Genomic DNA, 23,329 nt, shown 5'->3' with positions numbered 1-23,329 from the left:
TAGCAAATAACTTCATCATTAAGTAATCATTCATTACTATGGAGACTCTCAGTGCTAAGACCGCATATGTCTTTGGTTGGGTTTCTTTTGAAGTAGACCCTGAGGTAAGGATTTGAAGAAAAGCAATTTTATTTGGGGGTGAGCCTAGAACACAGTGGTACAGGAATGGGGGCTTGAGATGGACAAGGAAAGGAAACCCATATGACATGTGCCACTGAGCACATCACTGGGGTGGATAGCTGCAGCTCAGGCCCATCGGGGAGTCTGCGAGACAGAGGGCAGCACACCACAGAGATTTCCCCTCCCCTAAGGGGTGAGTTAGCTGGGGCTCTTTATCTCCAACTCCACTCATCCTCAGCTGTTCCTGGGTGCCTTGTCCAATAACTCCAGCCTTCTCACTTGGGGAGAAAAGTCCCTATGTGGAGAGTCACTGGCCTGTGTGGAAGGATGCTGAGGCATGAGTTGAAAAGTTGAGTGCCTGAGAGGTTAGGTGAATCACCATATTATAAGTGCCTTTAACCTAAGTTGGGGTGTTAGCTAAACCCTTCCAAATAATAGCTTGAAAGTTGAGACAAAACAACAACAACAACAACAACAACAACACCACACACACACACACACACACACACACACACACACACACACACACGTTGGGGTAAGCGGGTTCCAGGTAATAGGAACAGCATGTGTGAGGGCCCAGAGGCAGGAAAGAACTTCACCCATTCAAGGCCTGGGTATGTGAGGCTGATGAGGCAAGCAGAGCCTCAGGGTGCAGAATTGCACAAATCCAGTTCTCACTGATTTAAAAAATATTGTTTTTTCCATGATACTGCTGCTTCATATTGAAAGGTAACATTTCTTCTTGATATCTTGACATCTTCCCTCCCTTCTGCCCTCCTCTTTCTTTAAAAACATTTCCTCTTTATATTATTCAAATGCACTCCCCACCCTGCACTTTAAAAAAATTTTAAGTATACTTTTATTGACTTCAGAGAGGAAGGGGGGAGGGGGAGAGAGAGAGAGAGAAGAGAGAGAGAGAGAGAGAGAGAGAGAAACATCAATGAGGAAAGAGAATAATTGATTGGCTGCCTCCTACATGTCCCCACTGAGCATATGGCCTGACCAGGAATCGAACCGTGACCTCCTGGTTCATAGGTCAACACTCAACAACTGAGCAACACCAGCTTGGCCCACTCTGCACTTCTGAAAGCCTTTCCCTTTTTTTCATAACCAACTGATGCTATTATTTTTAATTAATGAATTAATTAATAATTTATTTTAAAATATTTTAAGTTTATTGGGGTGACATTGGTTAATAAAATTATTCAGCTTTCAGATGTACAATTCTATAACACACCATCTGTATACTGTACTGTGTATTCACCGCCCCAAGTCAAGTCTTTTTCCATATTTTAATAATAACATCTGAGATTGGTAGGTATGAGCACCCCCACTTTACAACTTAGGAAACTGAGGCTCAGAGAAGGAAGGCAACTTCTCTGGGCTTACCCAGCCCGTAAGATGCTGGTTCCAGACTCAAAAGCAGCCTGTACAATCCCTGTTGAATGTTGTTCTATGCAACACTAGTACCCAGCAGGGTGCCTGGCGTGGCTTCCATCCGAAACGCTGTGGCTTGTTTGGATTCTGCCTCAGGAGCCTCAGGTTTTCTCCTGCCTCTTCCGTTGACTGGCTGAGCAACGATACTATCTGATGTTTGATGTGCTCCACCCTTCCCAGAGTCATTGGAAAACATTACTTTCTGTTCTTTTTAGGGTGGCTGCGCACAATTCAGGTAGATTATATCTCTTTATATAGATGAGGAAAGTGGGGTCCCGGGAAGGGACGTGTGCCTGAGGGTGGAGGAGTATCTGCTGTTTTTGTTTGCCATGGCCCCTGCTAATGACATCTTGGTTTTCCTTTGAAGAGCCAGCTAGGTTTTCCTGACAAAATACAGGGCACTCCGTTAAATTTGAATTTTAGATTCAACAACAACAATAATAACAAGAAAGTAAAACATTTTTAGTATATCTCAAATTCAAATTTAACTGGATATTTTGAATTTTTGTTTGTCTCACTTGGCAGCCATAACACCTCTTAGTGTCAGGAGCCAAGAGTTGGTCAAAGGATTAACTCTGACCTTCAGTAAGTTACTGAAACTAGGCCCACTTCCTCTTGCCTGAGGACAAAGCATTCCTTCTGTAGCCACCCTTCAACCGCCACACCCTTTATCTATAGTTCAGCCCCCACCCCTCCTAGGCATCCACCCTTCTAGAAATCACATATAAGGAACGCTGTAAAAATAAAGTTTTGAGGCTTGATCAGAAACCCCTTTGTCTTGCCTCCATTCTTTGCGTCCCTTGTCTGTTTCTCATTCTCTTAGGTGCGCCGCCTCGGTACCCCCGTTAGAAGACCCCGTTGGCCGGGGCATTAATGGCGCCCAACGTGGGGCCCGAGAGTCGGCTCTCCGGGGAACATCTGCACATCGGTCCGGCCGGACACCCTCTTGAGTCGCTGCGGAACGCACTGTGAGTGAAGACTCGTCCCTTGAGTCGCCACGGAACTCCCGTGAGTGAAGACTCGCCTCTTGAGTCGCCGCGGAACGCCGTGAGTGAAGACTCTGTCCCTTGATCGCCGCGGAGCTGCCTGTCCGTGAGTATGATCGCAGTTGAGTTTTGCAGATGATCTTTTCAGACAAGATTTAAGAGTGAATTCCTTGTGAGAATGAGTTTTTGTGCCCTTTGACGGATTTCCTACACTTTGAGCTTCTCGATTCAACCTCCAGTCCGCTAATAAGCACTCGTCTTGCCGATCTGGGAAGAGTTAAGGGTACCGCGATCTGGCTGAGCGAGAACTCTGAATCACCCTGAGGAGTAATTTGTCTCTGGTCGGTTCCTCGTCACGTCTCTCGCAAACCCTGAGCTCGCTTTGTCTTAGTGGTCGTTATCCTGGCATGGGGCTTATACATCCCGACCTATGATACGCGAGCAGGGGCCTTTGGGCAAACAGAGATTGTTGACGAGACAACTGTCCTAGGCAACGGAAACTCAGGGCTGACCTGGTACGGGGTTTATACGTCCCACAGGCTTACGCGGAGGAGGCAAAAAATTGAGAAGCTCCCATATCAACATGGGCACCTCTCTGTTCTCACAAGGTATTCCTCGGTGGGCTCAAGGAGTCCCTCAGGACGCGAGGAGTAAGGGTAAAAAGAAAGGCATGAAACATGTCCCTGGTTTCCACTAGAGGGCACCATCGATTCAAAGCGATGGAAAAGAGTGGGCGACGCCCTTCAGGATTATTATGAGACTTTTGGCCCAGAGAAAATCCCTATATAACCTTATACATGACAGTCTTAAAAGATAGTTCCCGCCCGCCCTCGGCTTGTCCGTCGGTCGCGGTAAATATGCCAGAAGACCCAACCTCATCCTACCCCTAGCACTAAGGTCCCCGGTATCTATCCCTTACTTAAAGGTTTAAATAAGACCCCCTTAGATGATAAACTCTCCCCGGAAGATCAAGAAACCCTTGATGAACAGGCTGCTCATTGCCATGACGGTGAAGATCCCTGGGGTCTTACTGCTCCTGCTCTTCAAGAGCCTCCTAATAAAGCTTAAATCAAAAACCACCCTCCACGCTTTTCCCGTCACCCGAAGTCAGGGTTCCCGCCCTACGGTCGTTGAGGAAGAAGCTGACTCTCAAACTCAAAATCCAGACTCAGACAATGAAGCTTCAGACACTGAAGACCCCAACCCTAGCCAGAGTAACACATCTGAACAAAAATACCACCGCCTTAATCTTAAACATCTTAAAGATCTTAAAGCCGCGGTCAGTAACTATGGCCCTACGGCCCCCTTTACCATCGCCCTTCTCGAAAGCTTAAGTGACAAATGGCTCACACCTAATAACTGGCTATCCTTAGCTCGAGCCACGCTCTCAGGAGGTGATTATGTCCTTTGGCGTCACTGACTACTCTGAGCCCCTATGCCCTGCCCCCGGGCAAGTTTTCCTTTGTGGCAATAATCTAGCCTAGACAGCCCTGCCAACAAATTGGACTGGACTTTACTAACATTCTCCCAGACATCTCCATTATTCCAGGGGATGAGCCTGTTCCCTCACCCAGTCTTGATTACATTGCTGGGCGTAGTAAACGGGCTGTCCAATTCATCCCCTTACTCATTGGTCTAGGGATCTCTGGAGCCGTAGCTTCCGGCACAGCAGGTCTAGGAGTAGCAATACACTCCTACACAAAACTCTCTAATCAATTAATTGATGATGTCCAAGCTCTTTCAGGGACCATTAGTGATCTTCAGGACCAAATTGATTCTTTAGCAGAAGTCGTATTACAAAATAGAAGAGGGTTAGATTTGCTCACGGCAGAACAGGGAGGGATATGTTTGGCTCTACAGGAACGATGCTGCTTCTACACCAACAAGTCTGGCATCGTCCGAGACAAGATCAAGAAGCTACAAGAACCCGCTCTGGAGTGGACTTAATGGACTCCTCCCCTACCTCCTCCCCATCCTTGGTCCCCTTGTTGGTTTTCTCCTTATTCTTACATTTGGCCCTTGGGCATTTAGAAAAATAACCGACCTCGTAAAACAGCAAATAGATTCAGCTTTAGCAAAACCCATTCAGATTCATTATCAACGCCTGGAAATGGCTGATAGGTGGGGCTCGGTTTACCAAGAGCACGAGCACCTCCGGACCCAGACTCGCTCCTTCCCTACGGGGACAGCATCTTAACCAGAGGGATGCTTACCTACGCTCTAGCCAGAGCCAGAGGTATGGGTATCGAACCGGGTGCAGAGCAAAGCATTGCAAGGGAAGGTTGGGATATTTTTCCAACCTCCTCTGGATTTCCCTGAGAGTATACCTGGTTTGCATAGAGGTTGACATCGATAAAAATAATGGCTCTGCCTCTCCTCCCCAAAAGATGTCAAGAGCCACACATGGTGGGTATGCAAAGCCCACGGGAGGAACCAGGTCAATGTCTCCTCGGTCGATTAATGCCCACTCCCGTTTCTTAAACAGAGAGGGAGGAAATGTCAGGAGCCAAGAGTTGGTCAAAGGATTAACTCTGACCTTCAGTAAGTTACTGAAACTAGGCCCACTTCCTCTTGCCTGAGGACAAAGCATTCCTTCTGTAGCCACCCTTCAACCGCCACACCCTTTATCTATAGTTCAGCCCCCACCCCTCCTAGGCATCCACCCTTCTAGAAATCACATATAAGGAACGCTGTAAAAATAAAGTTTTGAGGCTTGATCAGAAACCCCTTTGTCTTGCCTCCATTCTTTGCGTCCCTTGTCTGTTTCTCATTCTCTTAGGTGCGCCGCCTCGGTACCCCCGTTAGAAGACCCCGCTGGCCGGGGCATCTTAGCTTAAAGGATTAAGGTGGGGCTGAGCTGCAGGAGTGGGCAGGTGACCCAGGAATGGGCAGGTGACCCAATCTTGGCTGATCATTGCATTCGATCCCTCTGAGTCACAGAGGTTTGTTAAGAGATGGGACCATGATCCAAGACAGTCAAATGAGCTTCAGTTCTTGAAATCTGGCTAATACCATTGAAGAAGCGATTCCCTCCTTTTGTTGGAGTTGCTCAGCTGTGAAAGGTAGGCCCTGGGGTCCAACAAACGAGATTCTGCTTGAAGAATGAAGCCAAGAGAGGGGAAAGCAACTGAAAGATGGGGAGAGAGAGAGGGTGGAGGGAGGGAGAGACTAACCCTTAAAGACATAATTGGGGGTCCTGGGATCAGCCTCATTGGATTTTACCTTCATATAGATTCCCTAATGTTGATAGAACAGCTGAGGACTGTTCTGATGATGGTGCAATTAAAGATATCAGCCAGAGTGTGACGGAGTTGAAAGCAAAGCCTTCAGTAGTGATGATTATGGGAAAGATCCACTTAGTCAAGGTGGTAGCTGAAGGGGTGACGGAGTAGAATGCTGTGCAGATTCAAGGGGAGGATGTTGTTCTTGCTGGTGAGACCTCTGTCCAGGGTGCTACTGATGCTGCTGATAATGAAGATGAGGTTGTGTTGATAAAGATTAAAATGGTGTCGGTAAAGGAGAATAAAGTAACTAGGAAAAGAATAATTCTCAACCCCAGCCTAGCACCAAGTCCTATCAATTCTACCTCCCCTCCCCAATTGAAAATATCTGTTCAATCCTTGTCCACTGCTGGTACTGTCCTATCCTAGGCCACCAGCATCTCTTGCTGCTTCTACTGCAATGTGCTGCTTGCTTCCCTTCCTGTCTCCCTACAGTCTATGCCAGTGTGAAGACAGATTTTTACAAATGTAAATTAGAACATTTAACTTCTCTGCTCAAAGCCATTCAAGTGACTTAGACTAAGACTCAAACTCTTGATTATAACCTCAAACCCTGTATGACCTGGTCCCCACCTGTACCCCATCCCCCATAATATAACTATTATTCTGATTATTCTTCTTTCAGTTATTCTCAAGTGTTCTAAACCCTTCACATAAGCACTCCTCTAAACATGAAATGCTTTTGCATCTTGCATTTCTCAGCATCAAGGGTCACTTTCTGGATTCTGAATCTAAGTGATACCTCCCCTATGTCACTTTCTCTCATAGCTCCCTGTTCTAAGCATGTTAAGAACATAATGATTCTCTCTCCCATTCATCAACTTTTTGGTCTTGGCACAATGTTTTCTTTTTAAATATATTTTTATTGATTTCAGAGAGGAAGGGAGAGGGAGAGAGATAGAAACATCAATGATGAGAGAGAATCATTGATCGGCTGCCTCCTGCACGGCTCCTACTGGGGATCGAGCCCTCAATCCAGGCATTTGCTGGTTCATAGGTCGACGCTCAGCCACTGAACCATGCCGGCCAGGTGGCACAATGTTTTCTTAAGAATGTGTTGCAGAAGTGCCAAGATTTTGACCTCTTGGTCATAAGGATACCCTCCAGGGGCCTTTGGAAGCTGCCTGAGGTTGGTCTTCTCCAGCTTTTAAAAGCCTCTTCCAGTGCCCTAGCTGGTTTGGCTCAGTATATAGAGCATCAGGGTCCTGGGTTTGATTCCAGTCAAGGGCACATGCCCAGCTTGCAGGCTCAATCCCCCGTAGGGAGTGCACAGTAGGGAGTGATAATGGTAGTGGGTGATGGTAGTGATGGTGATGATGGTAGTGATGGTGATGGTGGTGGTAATGATGGTGATGGTGGTAGTGATGGTGATGTGATGATGGTGGTGATGGTGATGGTGATGGTAGTGATGATGGTGGTGGTGGTGGTGATGGTAGTGATGATGGTGGTGGTGATGGTAGTGATGGTGATCGTAGTGATGGTAATGGTGATGGTGGTGGTGACAGTGCTGATGGTGGCTGTGATAATCTATACTAATAATAGAGAAATATGCAAATTATCTGTTACAGCATCATGTCACCACCGGATCAGCAGGCTGCGTCCCCGTCCTCTGCTCAGGCAGCTGCAAGGCCCGGGGTAGGAGAGGATATGATAGGAGGGGATAAGAAAGGAGAGGGAGAGGAAGGCAGGCCTGCATGCAGACAGGCCCAGAGGAGAAACAGAAATACAGAAAGGGAACAAGAAAAAGACGCAGGAATGGAAAAGGGAAGGAAACGTGGGGCTGCACACGGGAGGGGGTGGCGACTGTGGGAGGGATTAGGGGCGTGGAAGGAGCAGACGCGGGAGGAGGGTGGTGACCCCTGGCATGGGCCGTTGGTGGGGAGGCATCCACAGATCCAGGACGGAGTGATGGACGGTCCGAGGCCTTCTGGGTGGAGGCGCTCCTGCTTCGTGGTAGCAGCAGTGCCCAGGCCGCACGGGCCTCGGCCACCCTCACTGGGCCGGGCATCTGGGCAGGGAATGGGAGCAGGACAGCGGTGGGGAGACTGGGGAAGGGGGGCAGCGAACACCTGGCCAGGTCTGAGCCCTGGGCTGGGGGTTAACGCCCCCCTGAATAAAAGCTTTAAGAAGGGTGGGAGGGAAGAACTTTATAAAGGAGTCAGTAGAGAGCAGAGTTAAAGAAGGAAAGAGGATGTGTGAGTGAACTGTAGGAGCTATAGTGAAAATCAAGTATAGTTGTGTACTGGGGACAGATTTTAAAAGTAGGAGTCAGAAAAGAAAAAAGATAAATAATAGTGAATAATTAGGCAGGTAGATAGATAGATATTAAAACAGTGGAAGTAAGTAGAGAAGAGTGTATGGGAAAGGTAGGATGAGAGAGAAAGAGGGAGGGAAGAAAAGTTTTAAAGGGGAGCCAGTAGAGCTTAAAAGGAGAATGGGAAGAAAGAAGAAATAGGGGAGGGAACAAAGCAGATCTGAGGGAGAAAGTGAAGGAAAACATTAAGGTGGGAAGGAAGGAAAAGGGGAGGGAGGGTAGGGGTAAAGAAAAAGGAAAGAAGGAATGTGGGGAGGGAGGAAGGGTAGGAGAAAGATGGGAAGAAGGATGATGGAACAGAAGTAGGAAATAAGGAGGAAAGAAAAGTTTATAAATGATGAGTCAGTAGGAAAAAGTGTTACATAAAGGAGAGAGAAAAATTGTGTGAGAGGGAGAAGCCAATAAGGAAGTCAAATACAATTGTGTGTGAAGGGGATGAGATTACAAAAAAAAAAAAAAAAGTTAATAGGGGCAACCAAGCCAGCAGGGGAGAGAAGTTAGGGGTGACCAGGCAGGCAGGCAGAGTGGTTAGGGCAGGCAGGCAGGTGAGCGGTTAGGAGCCAGAGGTCCCGGATCGTGAGAGGGATGTCCAACTGCCAGTTTAGGCCCGATCCCGCAGTTGGACATCCCCTGAGGACTCCCCGATTGGAGAGGGTGCAGGTCAGGCTGAGGGGACCCCCCCCATGCACGAATTTTGTGCACTGGGCCTCTAGTGATGAATAAAGACATTGGTGGGAGAAACAACAGACTAGGAGGACCTGGCCTAGACCATTGCGTTAATGAACTTTTAGGGAAAAAAAGGATTTGCCTTTTTCTCCTGTAGCCAGCCTAGAAAAATTAACTGAAGGTAGATTTTGGAGGAAGGGTCATCGGAGCTGAACGGAGAGAGGCTACTGAAGATTATCCTTAAGCCTGGGGGCTGTGAGGCCCACAGCGCCCCTTCTTCTTGCTCCCCCAGTTTGTGGAAGGCCACCTTCCCTCCCCTACACTGCCCAGACCCCCCACGCAGAGAAGGAGGGGGTGCACCGTGAGGCGGGGAGCAGGAGCTGTGAAGGGCAGGCCAGGGAGGACTCCTGACACACGGGGAGGGAGGAGGGGGAGTTGAGGGGGAGGTGTAAGGAGAGTAAGGAAGGCTGGGGTGGAAAGGGAGGGCAGGGCAGAGTGGGCAACGGCTGGGGGTTCTTGGAGAGTGAGGTGGGGGGCTGGAGGGAGAAGGGCCTGGGGAAGAAGTGAGGAGAGGGCTGGGAGGGTGCGCTTGGGCTGGGTGGGAGTGTGGTCTGAGGGAGCAGGTGAAACTCTGAGGGGTGGAGCCAGGGACTGGGGGAAGGATCGGGGTCCAGGGCCGGGGTTCCAGACCCCAGCTGGGCGGCGCGGGCAGCGGACCCGGAGCTGTGCCATGCGGGTGCCCCTGGCGGTGCTGGCGGGGGTGGCGGCGCTGGCCGGGGCGCTGAGCTTCGTGCTGCTGGCGGCCGCCATCGGCACGGACTTCTGGTACATCATCGACACCCGGCGGCTGGAACGCGGCGCCCTGGAGGTGCAGGACGGCGCAGGGGGCGCCAACCGCAGCCAGCTCGAGCCTCTGAGCTCGCACTCCGGTCTCTGGCGGACCTGCCGGGGTAAGGGGCCGGGGACCTGTTGCTGGGCGCGCACCCCTCCGCGAAGCCGCCGAGCTTTAAACGCGCTGTCCCGGGGCGGGAGGGAGGTGGGCAGGGAGCGGTGGCTGCCAGCAGCCCTCTGAGACCTCCTCTCCACACGCGCTCCCGGTGGGGCATCTGGGGCGGGCTGGGGGGCCCCTGCGGGCTGGGGTCCCAACGCCAGGGCGCCGGCCCACGGCTTACTCTGCCCCCCTCCAGTCCAGAGCCCGTGCGCGCCGCTGATGAACCCCTTCTGGCAGGAGAACGTGACGGTCAGCGACTCTAGCCGGCAACTTCTCAGTGAGTCCGGGAAGGGGGTTTGGAGGGGGACCCCGGGGCTGGCCACCGGTTTTGGAGCCCCTCTCCTACAGGCGGGCGGGGGCGGGCGGAGGGAGCAGGTAGGGCTCTCTGGCTCCACCTGTAACGGGTGCGGGGTGCGGTCTAGGATTCTCTCGACAAACGTGCCTACAGGCTTTCTGTGCTCCAGGCAGGGTGCAGAGGAGGAAGACCCAGGCCTGCCCTCCAGGAGCTCACAGACCCGCTGGGGAGACAGATGTGGGAATGCGCAGGTGCATTTTAGAGTGACAGCAGCATGAGGGAGGTGATGTCTGGTGATCAGGGGAGTCACCTACACCAGCTGGCAGCTGAAAGCGGAAAAGAGAGCAGGTCTTAGCCTGTAGACCCCCAGGCACACCCCGTGCCAGCCTTGTTTGTATCCTCACTGTTGAAGATACAGAAGCGAGGGAGGGAGGGAGGCGGGGAGTTGTTTGGCTGTAGCCGGATGGAATAAATGCTGAATGATTCAGGGGAGGCAATTCGGAGACGGAAAGCAACCCTCTCCCTCCAGGGGCCATGGTGTCTGTCTAGGTCACGGCTGATTTCCATAACTAAGCGACCTGGTACGTGTAACAAGGGATAGGGCCAGCCCTATCAAAGACTAGAGGCCCGCCTCTTATCACAGTGCCCCCATAGTGCCTGGAACGCAGTGAGGGTGTAAGGACTGAATGCAAGAAAGCAAACCGGGGCAGAAAGAACACTTGTGGAGGGAGGGAGATGAACGGAATAGTTCAGTTCACCGAGGCTTGTAGCGGGCCAGACACGGAGCCAAATGCTTTCCATCTATGTCGTCATTTACTCGCACAGCCTCCATTTCCATCTTCATTTTTCCAGCAAGGAAACAGGCGCACAGAGGTGCCGGAGAAAGGATCTGATGAGGCAGTGAGGACTGAGTTCCATAGACCTTGCAAAATGTGGGCCGTTTCTGATAGACTTACTGAGGCTTGTCCCTAACGTGGCCCACCCGGGTGCCCGGGTCCCTTTCCAATTCCATGCTCCCCTTCGCCCCTTTCTTCCTAACTATGAGCTATGCTGGCCTTGGGCCAGTTTCCGAGAACATGCCAAGTTTCCTCAGGCCACAGGGACTTTGCACATGCCATACTCTCTACCTGGAGTCTGTCTGCTCCTACTTGCCAGCTTGACTTGGTCAAGCTTCTACTCCTAATACAGGTTGTGTGACCTTCTGGGGGTTACAATCTGATGTCCCATTAGACTGTGAGCTCCATGAGGGCGGGGACCATGCCTGTCTTGCCACTGCTGAATCCCCAATATTTAGCACAGAGGTTGGCATAGAGTAGGTCATGAAGCAAGGTTTTCTGAGCAGGTATGAGAGTGAATGCAGACTATATGTTAGAGGTGGAACTCAGTGTATATTTGTTGAATGAATGAGCAAATGAATGAACCAGAACTGTTTCTCTGTAGTCCAGTGGCTTGCTAGGAAATATTGAACAACTGGCTCTCTGGGGGAAGGGAGTCTTGATTTATAGCATTTGCCAATTTCTGTGGTGTAAATATTTCCAGTGTGGTCAATTTCAAACTATCAACATGATGTTGACTGGCTCATCCCTAAAATGTAATAGTTGGTTCTTGTGAGCTGATATGACCCCGTTCCAGCACACCACTGCACGAAGTCTCACTGAAGGAGACATCCTCCAGACACCGGGAATATGTGAGAGGTGGACAAACGATGGAGGTACCAAGGACTCTGTCCTCAGCCCCAAGCTGGACCAGGAGGAACTTTTGGGTGTTCCTGGAGCATTGTTTCAAGAATAATCAAGAGTTCCTGCCCTCGAAGTAAGGGAGATTGGGTTCAAATCCCAGCTCAGTCCCTTACCAGGACCCTCTGTGAACCTGGGATAGGTGTCTTAACCTCTCTGAGCTTCTCTTTCCACATCTATCAAAATGAGATGTCAAAACCATGAGGGGGTGTAGTCAGGCTCCCACGAACTAGCTGGGTGAAAAAAATAAAACTTTACCTTGCACCTCACATAGGGCTTGGTTATTGTGGGATGTCTATGCTGCATGAAAGAATGATTTCATATAAAAGTGCTAGGCACATAATAAGTGCTCAATAAAGGCAAGTCCTCTTGACCATTCCTCCAGCCTCTTTTAGATGTGGCCTCATCTATGGAGTGCTGATCCTTCGCTGGGCTGGGTGCTGGCCTACTTATCACATCTATGGGTAAATTGGGTGGCACTGGTCTGGCTTTTTTTTTTTGGTGAAACTTGATTATGCAACACCCCTGTGTGCTCCAGGACTTTAAGAAACAGGCAAAACTCAAATCCAGAGTCTGTTCATCTGTTCACCCTCTAACCTAGGTCTAACACTCACTGCCAACTAGGTATGTGACCTGGTTGAGCTTCTATACCTCTTCTGGGGAAAATGAGCATACCTGTCATCTCTTTTCATAAGGATATGCAGGGATGAGATGGGAGAGTGTTTTTAAAGAGCCCCGTAGGCAGTGCTTGGCCCTGTAAGTGCCCCTTAAGTGGTAGCTGCTATTATTACCATTGTGTCACCCATGGAAGAGAGCAGGGTGCCCCTTCAGACCGTGTGCTTGCTGCACATCACCCCTGGAGAGAGCTTTTCCCAGAATCTTTTTATCCTCAGAACTAATTTTGAATCTTGTCCAAGATCTCTGATTATGTGAAGATATTCTATTTCTTTAAGGACCCGCTGCAGAGGCCATGGAGGAGAGAGGCCAGTTGTCAAGGCAGCATGTTTTCTGGGTCAGCTTCCTGGCCAAGCTCTATGGGGGAGTATGGGCAGAAGCCTGGATTTGTCCGTCCTCCAAGAAAACCCAAGCAGGCAGAGCCTGGAATAATTTTTGGTGAAGAGAGGTCATCCAATTCAGCACAGTGGAGATAAAAGAGCCACAGTCTTGTTGTACCAGCCGGGAGTCTTTTGATGGCAAGTGACAGAAACTCAAATCATACTTGTTTAAACTTGCTTCCTAGTCCAAGTAACTGGAAAGCTCCAGCCTTCTGGCACCCAGAGAACTAAACTCAATTTCTTTCTTTCCCTCTCTGGGTTTTGCTTCTGTTTGGGTTCTGTTTTCAAATCCTCTCCAGTCTTAGCAACCCAAGCAGAAGGAGACTTTCTATTTCTTAAATAATTCTGCAAAACTTTCAGGTAAGCCTCCCATTGGACCAGACGAGATCACATGCCCAGGTCTGAGCCAATCACTGTGGTGGAGGGGATGGGTTGTGCTAACTGGCCCTGAGTTACCTGCTACTTGCCAGGAGGGATGGGTCAGCCCTATCATAGATAAAGGCCCACCTCTTATCAGCTGTGTGACTTCTGGCAAGTCACCTGCTTCCTTAAATAAGCTGCTTTGGGATGAAATGAGGTCACATAAGCAAAGCACCCAGCTCAGAGGGCACTGCTCACAGTAGGAGCACAATTAACATCTCCTCCTCCTCTAAGTCATATTGCTTCCCTTAGCCTCAGGCTTTTCATCTGTAAAGTGGAGCTTTCACAACAATCCCAAGAGGCAGGTACTATTGTTATCATCTTCAGGTTTCAAACGAGGAAACCAAAGCACAGAGAGGTTAGGTAAATTACCGAAGTTTGCACAGTAACTGGAAGATCTGGGATTTGAACCCAGGCAGTTTCTACCCTTTTAGAATGATGGCACACCAGGTATAATTTCAGTATCACATGAGTGTACTAAGACCGAGGCCACGTCAGTCCAGAGGAGGAGCTCCTGGCCTTTCTTGGGTTTGGAGTCGTGCTGTGCTACTCTGCCTCCTCCAGACAGGCAACCAGAGACGAGGAGGAGTAGTTGGTGCAGGGGTGTGAGGCAGGACAGAGCTCAGCGTGTTCCAGACACAACTGGAAATGCCTCTTAGGTGCACCTCAAGTCCTCCCCGTGCCTGACTCACTCTGTCATCTTCCAGGGGCCCAGGAGGAAGGTCAGGCTGGTCGTCCCCCAGACAAGCACCCCAGACCCAGAGGGGTCAGTATCTTGCCCAACACAGCAAACCAATGGCAGAAGCTGGACCGAGGGCTAGTGGCCTGGCCTGGCCATCCTCTGAGGAGGCAGGTTGGAAAATGACAAGATTGGTTTCCAGCAGGAGAGGAGGTGGCGGGGACCTACTCGGAGAAAGGATTGGGACATACTGATGTTAAGAGGCTACCTGGGCCCAGGAGGGAACTTTCATGTGATGTATGCATAGCAGGGAGGCAGCAGGTGGCTGGGGTCTGAGCTCCCCCAGGCATAGAGCCCCAGGCTTCAGGTGCCCTGTGAAAGTCAAGCACACATTCTAAACTAAAAAATAAAAATAAAAAAAAATCATATTTAAAGTAATTCCATTGCTTGGGGGTTTACCATATCATTTTTGTAACATTGAAAAGCAAGACTCAACTGCAGTGCCTATGCGTGGAGTCATGGCTAAGCATTCACATGTGGTATATCCATTCTATGGAATATTATGTGTCCTGCAAAGATAATACACGAACATGCATAGAACAAGAAGATATACCGCAGAATGAACCAAGCAGGTTCAGAGTGTTATGGACAGTATGATTCCATTTGTTATCCCGCTCCCCCAAACCTCCCAATATTATACCTTTTCTATGAGTACATGCCAAAATTTTAAGATGCATCTTTATTTTATATATAGATGAAAGAAAACAAGCCTGGCAATTATAAGTGTGAGATGCTATGGGTGATCAAACATCCAAGTGTGTGTCTTAGAGAAATAGGTAAATTTATGGGAAGACATAAAAATATATAGAAAAAAGACTGGAAGGATGTGCCTGCAAGCATTCTTGGAGGTTCTCTAGGGGAGGAGGGGAAGAGAGAGGAGTTGAGGGTGGCCAAACAGGTGCTGTTTGAATCTTCTATAAGAAGAATGTTATATATTCCATCAAACTAGCCCCAAGAGGAAGCCCTAAGGAGCAGTGTAGGTAACTATTTGTGACCCCTGCCCGTCTCTCCAGCTGCAAGAGCTGAGCTATGTGTGTTTTCTGGGTACCTCCTCTTTGAGGTCTTGGCACATTCTGCCCCCTCTTTTGGGAACACCCATCCCTTCTCTCTGTCCAGTTACAACCTCCTCATCTGTCCTCCAGGTCTCAGCTAAGTTGTCTCCCTCCCCCAAGTCCTTCCTCACTCCCAGGCTGGGTTAAAACCCCTTGTCTCAGTCCCATCACCCGCTGTCAGCCTCCTTTGTTGTTCCATTCCAGCTCTGACTCTTCATAGCTGTTCCATCTTGAGCAACTGACATAGGAACCTTGTACTCTAGTTTTCTCATCTGTGAAATGGGAATTAAAAAGTCCTACTGGCAGAGCCTCAGGTACTTGAGGACAAGAAAACAATTATTCCAACATTCAAAGCCCATAACAGCTTGGGAAAACCAGAAGATAATCTAGGGTCCAATTGATAGGTGAGGAAACAGGCTTTTGAGAGGGGACTTCATTTGCTTGGTAAGAGGTGAGTAAGGATCTAAAGTTAGGTCTTTGCTTGTAGAGTCCCGCTCCTTCCATATCACCACAATGCACCCTGGAGACCATGAAGATAACCAGGGTCAGCCCCCCCACCCTCAAGGGGGCTAAGTTCTGGTGACCACAGACTCAAGGATAGATATTTACAAAAATTTTAAACATCCACATTCTTACCAGGCATAACAGGACTGAAGGTCTTTGAGCCCCTCTTGGAGCCCCAAAGTCACATTGACAAGATTTGAAAGGAAAGACAGTGGCACTTCCCCCTGTGGGAAAGGGTTCCTGAGACTTCCTTCTTTTGCCAGAGCTTCTGATGTTTCTGGAGGAAAGGCATGTGCCTGCTGTCTTTAAGAGTAGATCTGTTACTTAGCCAACCACATGGGGCTCCCCGATCTCTCGAGCGTTGTGGGAGCCCCGTTTTCCCACCCAGCGGTTCTTTGAACAGTGTGAGCATGGAGCAGTCACAAGCACAGCTTTCCTTGGCGGGAACACCTTAGCTTCTTTCTGGGTTTGCTTTCTTTTTCCTTGTAACAAAGCACTTTTTTTTTTTTTTTTTGGTCTTGTTTATTTATTTTTGCATTCCACATATAAGTGAAATCATTCGTTATTTGTCTCTCTCCGGCTGACTTGATTCACTCAACCAGTACCCTCTGGGTCCATCCATGCCGTTGCAGATGGCAAGATTTCATTCTTTTTTATGGCTGAGTCATGTTCCATTGTGTATATGCATCATCTCTTCTTTATCTATTTGTCTATCAGTGGACACTTAGGTTGCTTCCATGTCTTGGTTATTACTAATAATTCTGCAATAAACATGGGAGTGCATATACTTTTTTCGAGCTAGTATTTTATATTTCTTCGGATAAATACCCAGAAGTGGAATTGCTGGGTCATATGGTAGTTATAGTTTTAATTTTTTTAAGGAACTTCCACACTGTTTTCCTCAGTGGCTGCACCAATTTACAACCCCACCAACAGTGCATGAAAGTTCCCTTTTCTCCACATCCTCACCAACACTTGTTTGTTGATGTGTTGATGATAGCCATTCTGACAGGTGTGAGGTGAGGTCTCATTGTGGTTTTAATGTGCATTTTTCCTGATTATTAGTGATGCTGAGCATTTTTCATGTGTCGGTTGGCCATCTGTATGTCCTCCTTGGAGAAGGGTCTATTCAGGCACTTTGCCCATTTTTTAAAAAATCTGGATTGTTTGTTTTTTGGTGTTAAGTTGCATGCATTCTTTATATATTTTGGATATTAACCTTTTATCAGATGTATCATTTACAAATATCTTCTCCTATTCAGGTGGTTGTCTAGCAACAAAACCTTTGTGAGTCAAAAAGATCTCTTGCACTGGGGACACATTTGCCCTTGATGAAACCATGGCCTGCCCACATTATTATTCATTTTACAGAGTAACCTCAGCTATCTCCTGCTGCGTTCTCACTGTAAACTATAAGGGATTGGAAGGTGTCATCCCCCCAAGTCAGGTCCACGTACCTGGGAATGGGACATTATTTGGAAAAAATGCCTTTGCAGATGCAATTAAGTGACAGATCTTGAGATGAGATCACCCTGAGTTAAATCGGTGGGCTCTCAGTCCTAGACCAAGTGCCCTGATAGGAAAAGGAGAATCGGAGGAGAGAAAAGAAGGCCGTATGGAGATTGGGGTAGATGTTGGTGTGAGGCTGCCACAAGCCAAGGAGTGTCAGAGGTGGTCAGCCACCGCTGGGAGCTGGAGAGGCGGGGAAGGGTTCTCCCCTAGAGCTTCTGAGGGACCGTGGCCCTCCTGACACCCCGATTTTGCACTTGAGGCCTCCAGAGCAGGAGAGAAGAAAGTCCTGCTGTGTTTAAGACGCCGGGTTGGCAGTAATTTGTCCCTGCAGCCCAAGGCACTAATACCAAACAAATAGGACCCCTGTATCCAAAGAGGTGCCCACCCTATTCCTCTGCCCCCTCTCCCTCCCCCCCCCCCCCCCCCCCCCCCCCCCCCCGCATCATCATGCCTATTTCCTCTGGACACGTCCAAGTCTGTGATTGCCTCCCATATCCTCGCTGGTCCTGGGTTCTGCGGCCAGAGCTCGCCCCTTCTCAGAGCATTAGTTTCTGAAAGCGACGTGGCTGGCGAGGGGCGCGTAGGCAGAGAGGACAGCACTCCTGCTCCGAGGCTGCAGGAGAAATTCAGAAATAACGAAGACGAAGGCCCGTGAAAAAAATAAAAGGCGCTAAACTAAATTTCAGCAGGGGCTCTTACAACTCTGGGGGGCGGGGGGGGGGGGGGGGGGAGCGGAGAATGTTCTTCCCGGGCTTTTAATTGAATGCGTACATCAAGTCAGCTGGCGGAGCATCTGGGGACCCTGCGCGCGGGCGCCAGCGGAGGCGGCTCTGGGAAACCTCATTAATTTCTAAATGAGAAATGATTTCATTTCTCAGCCGGCGTCTGGAGGCAGGGCCGGCCGGCGCCAGCCCCGCAGGACCAGGTTTCACACCAGCTGCTGTGCTTCCTTGCCCACGATTTTCCCTTAAGAAAGGGAGGAAGGAAGCGGGGGAGAGGGGGAGGGAGATGGGCCACAGGTCTCCTCCCCCAATCACATTTTCTCCTGTGACAGCCCTGGGGGAGAGGGAGGGGGAGAGGGGGGAGAGGGGCGGGGCGGTGGGCACGGAGATCAGTCTCGTTTTCCTGCCTCACCAAGGGTGGCGGCATTTAGCGAGTGAAGACAAGGGTGGCGGCATTTAGCGAGTGAAGACAAGGGTGGCGGCATTTAGCGAGTGGTCACAGTGGAGGTCACACTGAATTGTTATCTTCACCAGCCTTATCACTGCAGGGTGAGGATTTAGTGCGCACTTACTCTTCGGGACACGCACTGAACGCCTTATGCGTCCACACCTGTGGAGACGGGGCCTCTGAGGGATGAGTGACATGCCAAGGCCCAGGTCACAGCCTGACCTCAAATGCTGACCACCTGGCCCTGAAAGCCATGCATTTAACCAGTGAGGCCATCTCACAAGCTTCCTCTGTTTCTTAGAAACCACCTCCCAGCCATGGGGCCTCCTAGGAATCGGGTGGGGAGAAGAGCAGACAGGTGCCTGGGGGCCTTTGCTCTCTCACCTTGCCCAGCCTTTCCTCTCGCTCTATATCGTCCTTTCCTCTCGCTCTACTCTGGCCTTTCTTCTTGCTCTATACTAGCCAGGAACATATGACCTGCCCAATCCGTGGGCGGAGTTGTGTGGCCTCCTTCATGCTGGGAAGGAGGAAACGGATAGCGGGATCGGATAGCGGGATCGTTGGTAATGTCTATGAAAAACGCCCAGTTTGTCTCAGCACAGTCACATCCCAGCACACGATGCATGACCCGTGTAGCTGCTTTTCTATTTACTTCTTCTTGACGGAATTGGGTGTGGTGTAGCACGGGTTAAAATAAAGAAGGCAACGTTAAAAAACCCTCCAATACTTAAAGATGTATTTTTCCTCTTTAGTCTCTGCCACTCTCCTTCCACCTCTGTCTTTCTCCCCCTCCAACACACACATACACACACACACACACACACACACACACACACACACCAGAGGCACAGGTACATCCTAAGCACACTGTAAAAACACACACACTGCCATAGTTTTATTGTTTTATATCTTAATTAATTAGGTCCACAAATGCCTGTTGAGCACTCACCTTATCTTAAGAGCCCGACTAGAAACGCAGCGATGCCATTGCACAGAAGGAGACACGATCTGGACTCACAGCTCAGCAGGCGAGACAGAAAGGTGACTAAGATGCCTCAACACCAGGGAGCAAAGGCCAGGACAGTGACAGGAGCTGAGGGCCCAGAGAGGGGCGTGGCAGGCGTGGCTGCTCCACTGCCCTGAGGGGGAGAGGGCAGGGTTTGTAGTCACGCCTAGCTTGCTGCCAAAAAGATTTAAAGAGGCTCGGTTCCCAGCTCTCGGCAAATGACCAATACATATTTGGTGAATGAATTCCTGGTGAACAAGAACTTTGCAATTGTTTCCGATCTGCTTTGGCTGCCAGGAAGCTCAGAGCCAAAGTGGTGGCAACTGTTTAGACCTGGAGATCTTGAAACCCCAGAGGTCCTCCAGCCCTCTCCCCGCCCCCCCCCCCCATCACCATCGGTCTTGACTTCCAAGTAATTCATTCTCTTCTACTTTCTGATTTTGTAATGAGAGTTCTGATCTTGCCTTGTAATGTGATGTACCTCTCTGTTCCATCACTCCACGCCACGCTCACCCGCTTCCCCCAGGGGACTCCACCTCACCGGGCACACTCCCGTCTTGACCTGTGACCCCTGCCCTTCACCCTGCACCGGCCTCCCTCACCTCTCTCAGGTCTTTACTGGGAGGTCACTTCCTCAGGGGAACCACTGCCTGAACCCCCCTCTGCTTTGTTCACTCCCCTCCCCACGCATTTGTCACCGCCTCTCAACTCGGTCACTTGTTTCTTTGTTCACTGCTGGACTCCACTCCCTAAATATCAGCCCCACGAGGGGAGAAGGCTGGCGTGTTTGCTCCTGAGCCGGCAGAGCCAATGTGCCCGCCACACAGTATGCACTCAGCAAACTTAGTCACTGTGCGAATGAGCGAGTGAACCATAACAACGCCTACCGCCCAGGGGCCGAGAATTAAGGGGCCGACACCTTGCACAGACGAGCCTCAGTAACTGTTGTTGTTGTTATTGTTAGTAATAGTAATGGCCGTGTTAATTAAAACCAGGAGGTGCTCAGGAAATGCTTGCTGATTGGCTTCAGGGTGTTGGTAACCCTCGCCTGCCCCCCTCTCTCCTCAGCCATGCACGGGACCTTCGTGATTCTGCTCCCCTTCAGCCTCATCCTCATGGTGTTTGGGGGGATGACAGGGTTTCTGAGCTTCCTCCTCCGAGCCTCCCTCCTCCTGCTGCTCACGGGGACCCTCTTCCTCTTTGGAGGTAGGTGCCCACCCTACCTGGGGTTCAGGCTGCAGGAGGGGCTGTGCAGGAACCCCCAGCAGGGGAGGAGTGGGGGTCCCATCGCCTCTGGGGCTCAGCTTCCCCATCGGTGACCTCCCAATGGGAAGAATGAGCCGTGTGCAGCCCAGGGCCCTGGGTCTGTGGCCCGGGAGGGAGGCAGAGGGGTGGGGGCAGGATTTGACAATTGCTCCCACGATTCACCAAAGGAGCCACAGGGGGAGCGCCCGCCGCAGGCTGTGGGCTGTCGGGGACCGGCCCTGGCGCCCGCTCTCCTGTGCACCTGCCGCTCCACAGGCGCGGCTCTGACGGCTTGCACACCGAGGCTTTCAAAGATGGGCTGCAGCATGCAGCTGGTTGTTCCCAAGCCTCCCTCCTCCTCCTTAAAAAAACAACCAACACAGTGATCACACACACACACACACACACACACACACACACACACACGCTTGGACCCCGGAGGGAAACAATGAAAGGAACGGGCGGAGGTGGAGATAGTGCGAGAGCCCCTCCACCACCCACGGTGATTGTTAATATCGGCACTAACAGTCCGCCCACGACCACGTCTCGAACCCAGCGCTGCCCCTTCGAACTTCCTGTGATGGCGAAGTTCTCTACCCTGCGCTGTGCAGGGCGGGAGCCACAGACCAGGCCACGGAGCACCTGCCATGTGGCGGGTGCCAATGAAGGGCTGAGCTGCCCATTGCAATGAAGTTTGCACCGCCACGTGTGGCAGGGGCTCCGGGACTGGGCAGCACGGCGCTAATTACTTACCTTTGCAGCCCCACCGTGTGCCACGTGCTGTTCCGGGTGCCGGGGAATCCAGGAGGAGTCCCTGGAGCTCAGCCCACTGGGCAGACAGACATTAGTTAAGTCATTTCACAAATAAATGCACAACTGAGGTAGCATCTCACGCCTGTCAGAATGGCTACCATCAATAAGTCAACAAACGACCAGTGCTGGCGAGGATGCGGAGAAAAGGGAACCCTCGTGCACTGCTGGTGGGAACGCAGACTGGTGCAGCCACTGTGGAGAACAGTATGGAGTTTCCTCAGAAAATTAAATACGGACCTGCCATGTGACCCCGTGATCCCGCTCCTGGGACTATATCCTAAGAAACCCGAAGCACCAATCAGAAAGAGTGTATGCACCCCTTTGTTCATAGCAGCACAATCCATAATAGCTAAGATCTGGAAACAGCCCAAGTGCCCATCAGTAGATGAGTGGATAAAAAAGCGGTGGTACACATGGAATACTAAGCAGCTGTAAAAAGAAGGATCTTTTACCCTTTGAGACAGCATGGAGGGACCTGGAGAGTATCATGTTAAGTGAAATAAGTCAGTCAGAGAAAGACAAATATCACATGATCGTACTCATGAGTGGAATACAAAACAAAAACCCCAAAACAAATAAATGCAAAATTACAATTCTGACCTGGGCCATGATGGAGGGCTATGTGGGGGCTGTGAGGCTACAGCGGGGTTTGACCAGAACAGACACGTGAGCTGAGATATGGGGATGGAGAGGCGTTAAGTGATGGCATAAGGAAGGGAAGGGAAGGAAGGGTGCACGGGGCAGAGGGACCGGCCTGGGCAAAGGCCCTGGGGTGGGAGGAGGACACGCTTGGAGAGGGCAGGGTGGCTGGGCCGGGGAGGATGGCAGGGTTAGATCTGCTCTCCTCTGTCCCCTGCAGCCCTCGTCACGCTCGCCGGCATCAGCATCTACATCGCGTACTCGGCCGCCGCCTTCCGGGAGGCGCTGTGTCTGCTGGAGGAGACGGCCCTCCTGGACCAGGTGGACATCCGCTTCGGCTGGTCCCTGGCCCTGGGCTGGGTCAGTTTCTTCGCCGAGCTGCTCACCGGGGCAGCCTTCCTGGCAGCGGCCCGCGTGCTCAGCCTGAGACGGAGGCAGGACCAGGCCATCTGAGTCTGGAGGCCTGGGGTGGTGGGAGGGAGGCTGGCCTGGGCCTCAGGGACCCATCTTGGTGGGCTGTGGTCTCCTGTTCCACAGAGACCACCAGTGGAGGCCAGGGGCCAACCCCAGGACGCTGTGGACTGAGCCCAGGGCCTGCTGTCCTCTCAGTGCCTGTGTGTGTGCTGTGTCCATGCGGCTGTGTGTCCTGTGGGCTGGAGGAGGCCGAGGGAGTGTAGGACTGTGAAACGACAAAAACAAACCCTTCGTCATAAACAGAGCATTACAGATTGCAGCCTCTGTGTGCCTGCTCCGGCTTCATTTCATCCTCACCGCTGTCCTTTGGATCAGTTCCTCTTCTTTGGTAAGGACATGGAAGACCAGAGAGGTTAGGTAAGGTGCACAAAGATGCACAGCAGAGCTAGGGACATATTCCTCCTTCCGAAACAGTGCTCAATCCTTTACCACAGCTTTTCTGAGCAGGTTCCCGGCTGGCCATGGTTACTGTGTGGGACTCAGACATGTTAACTGGCTGAGGGTATTGGGGAGAAAGGAAAACAACTGGGACTGACATTCAGATCTGCCTGATTTCAAGATGATTTTCTTTCCACTCCTGCCACAGCTTACCCAAGCATGTCAAACTCGCGGCCCACGGGCCTCATGCCTCATTTATTTGGCCCATGTTACCCTTGGAGTTTGACATGCTTGGCCTACACCACCGACTTTCTATCTGTGTTTGGGTTAGGATGCAGCTGCTGCTTCTTTTCTGTCTAGTCTGGAAAAGTGTAAAGTGGGGCGGGATGCTCGCAGAACCCCACCTGGGTGAGTGAGCACGGCTGCGAAATCAGTTACCAGGCTGGGGAAAAAAAATGAAAAGAATTTTTTTTTGCACAAAGTGAGGGCAACCATG

The 23,329-nt window shown here is 50.7% G+C and overlaps 1 protein-coding gene across 2 annotated transcripts; it reads left to right on the top strand.

Annotated features, from left to right (window-relative positions):
* The first annotated feature begins 9,534 nt into the window (after nucleotides 1-9,534).
* TMEM114 (transmembrane protein 114) lies at nucleotides 9,535-22,434 on the top strand. 2 transcript variants are annotated; one of them, XM_008141605.3, is made up of 4 exons: nucleotides 9,535-9,754; nucleotides 9,992-10,072; nucleotides 20,353-20,490; nucleotides 22,202-22,434. In XM_008141605.3, exons 1-4 carry the CDS (start codon nucleotides 9,535-9,537, stop codon nucleotides 22,432-22,434), a joined length of 672 nt encoding a protein of 223 aa, XP_008139827.1. The 2 variants fall into 2 exon arrangements, with proteins under 2 accessions (XP_008139827.1, XP_054570212.1); XM_054714237.1 differs by lacking the exon at nucleotides 20,353-20,490.
* Nucleotides 22,435-23,329: the final 895 nt, after the last annotated feature.

The sequence above is a fragment of the Eptesicus fuscus genome, chromosome 4, assembly GCF_027574615.1.
Source record: "Eptesicus fuscus isolate TK198812 chromosome 4, DD_ASM_mEF_20220401, whole genome shotgun sequence".
NCBI lineage: Eukaryota > Metazoa > Chordata > Mammalia > Chiroptera > Vespertilionidae > Eptesicus > Eptesicus fuscus.
Note: the sequence above shows the minus strand (reverse complement) of the source record. Positions and strands in the feature narration are given on the sequence as shown.

Coding starts and splice junctions, on each gene's coding strand:
- TMEM114 (XM_008141605.3), top strand. CDS start 9,535: ATGCGGGTGCCCCTGGCGGTGCTGGCGGGGGTGGCGGCGCTGGCCGGG. Junction 10,073..20,352: donor CTCTAGCCGGCAACTTCTCA/GTGAGTCCGGGA, acceptor CTCTCTCCTCAG/CCATGCACGGGACCTTCGTG. Junction 20,491..22,201: donor GACCCTCTTCCTCTTTGGAG/GTAGGTGCCCAC, acceptor TGTCCCCTGCAG/CCCTCGTCACGCTCGCCGGC.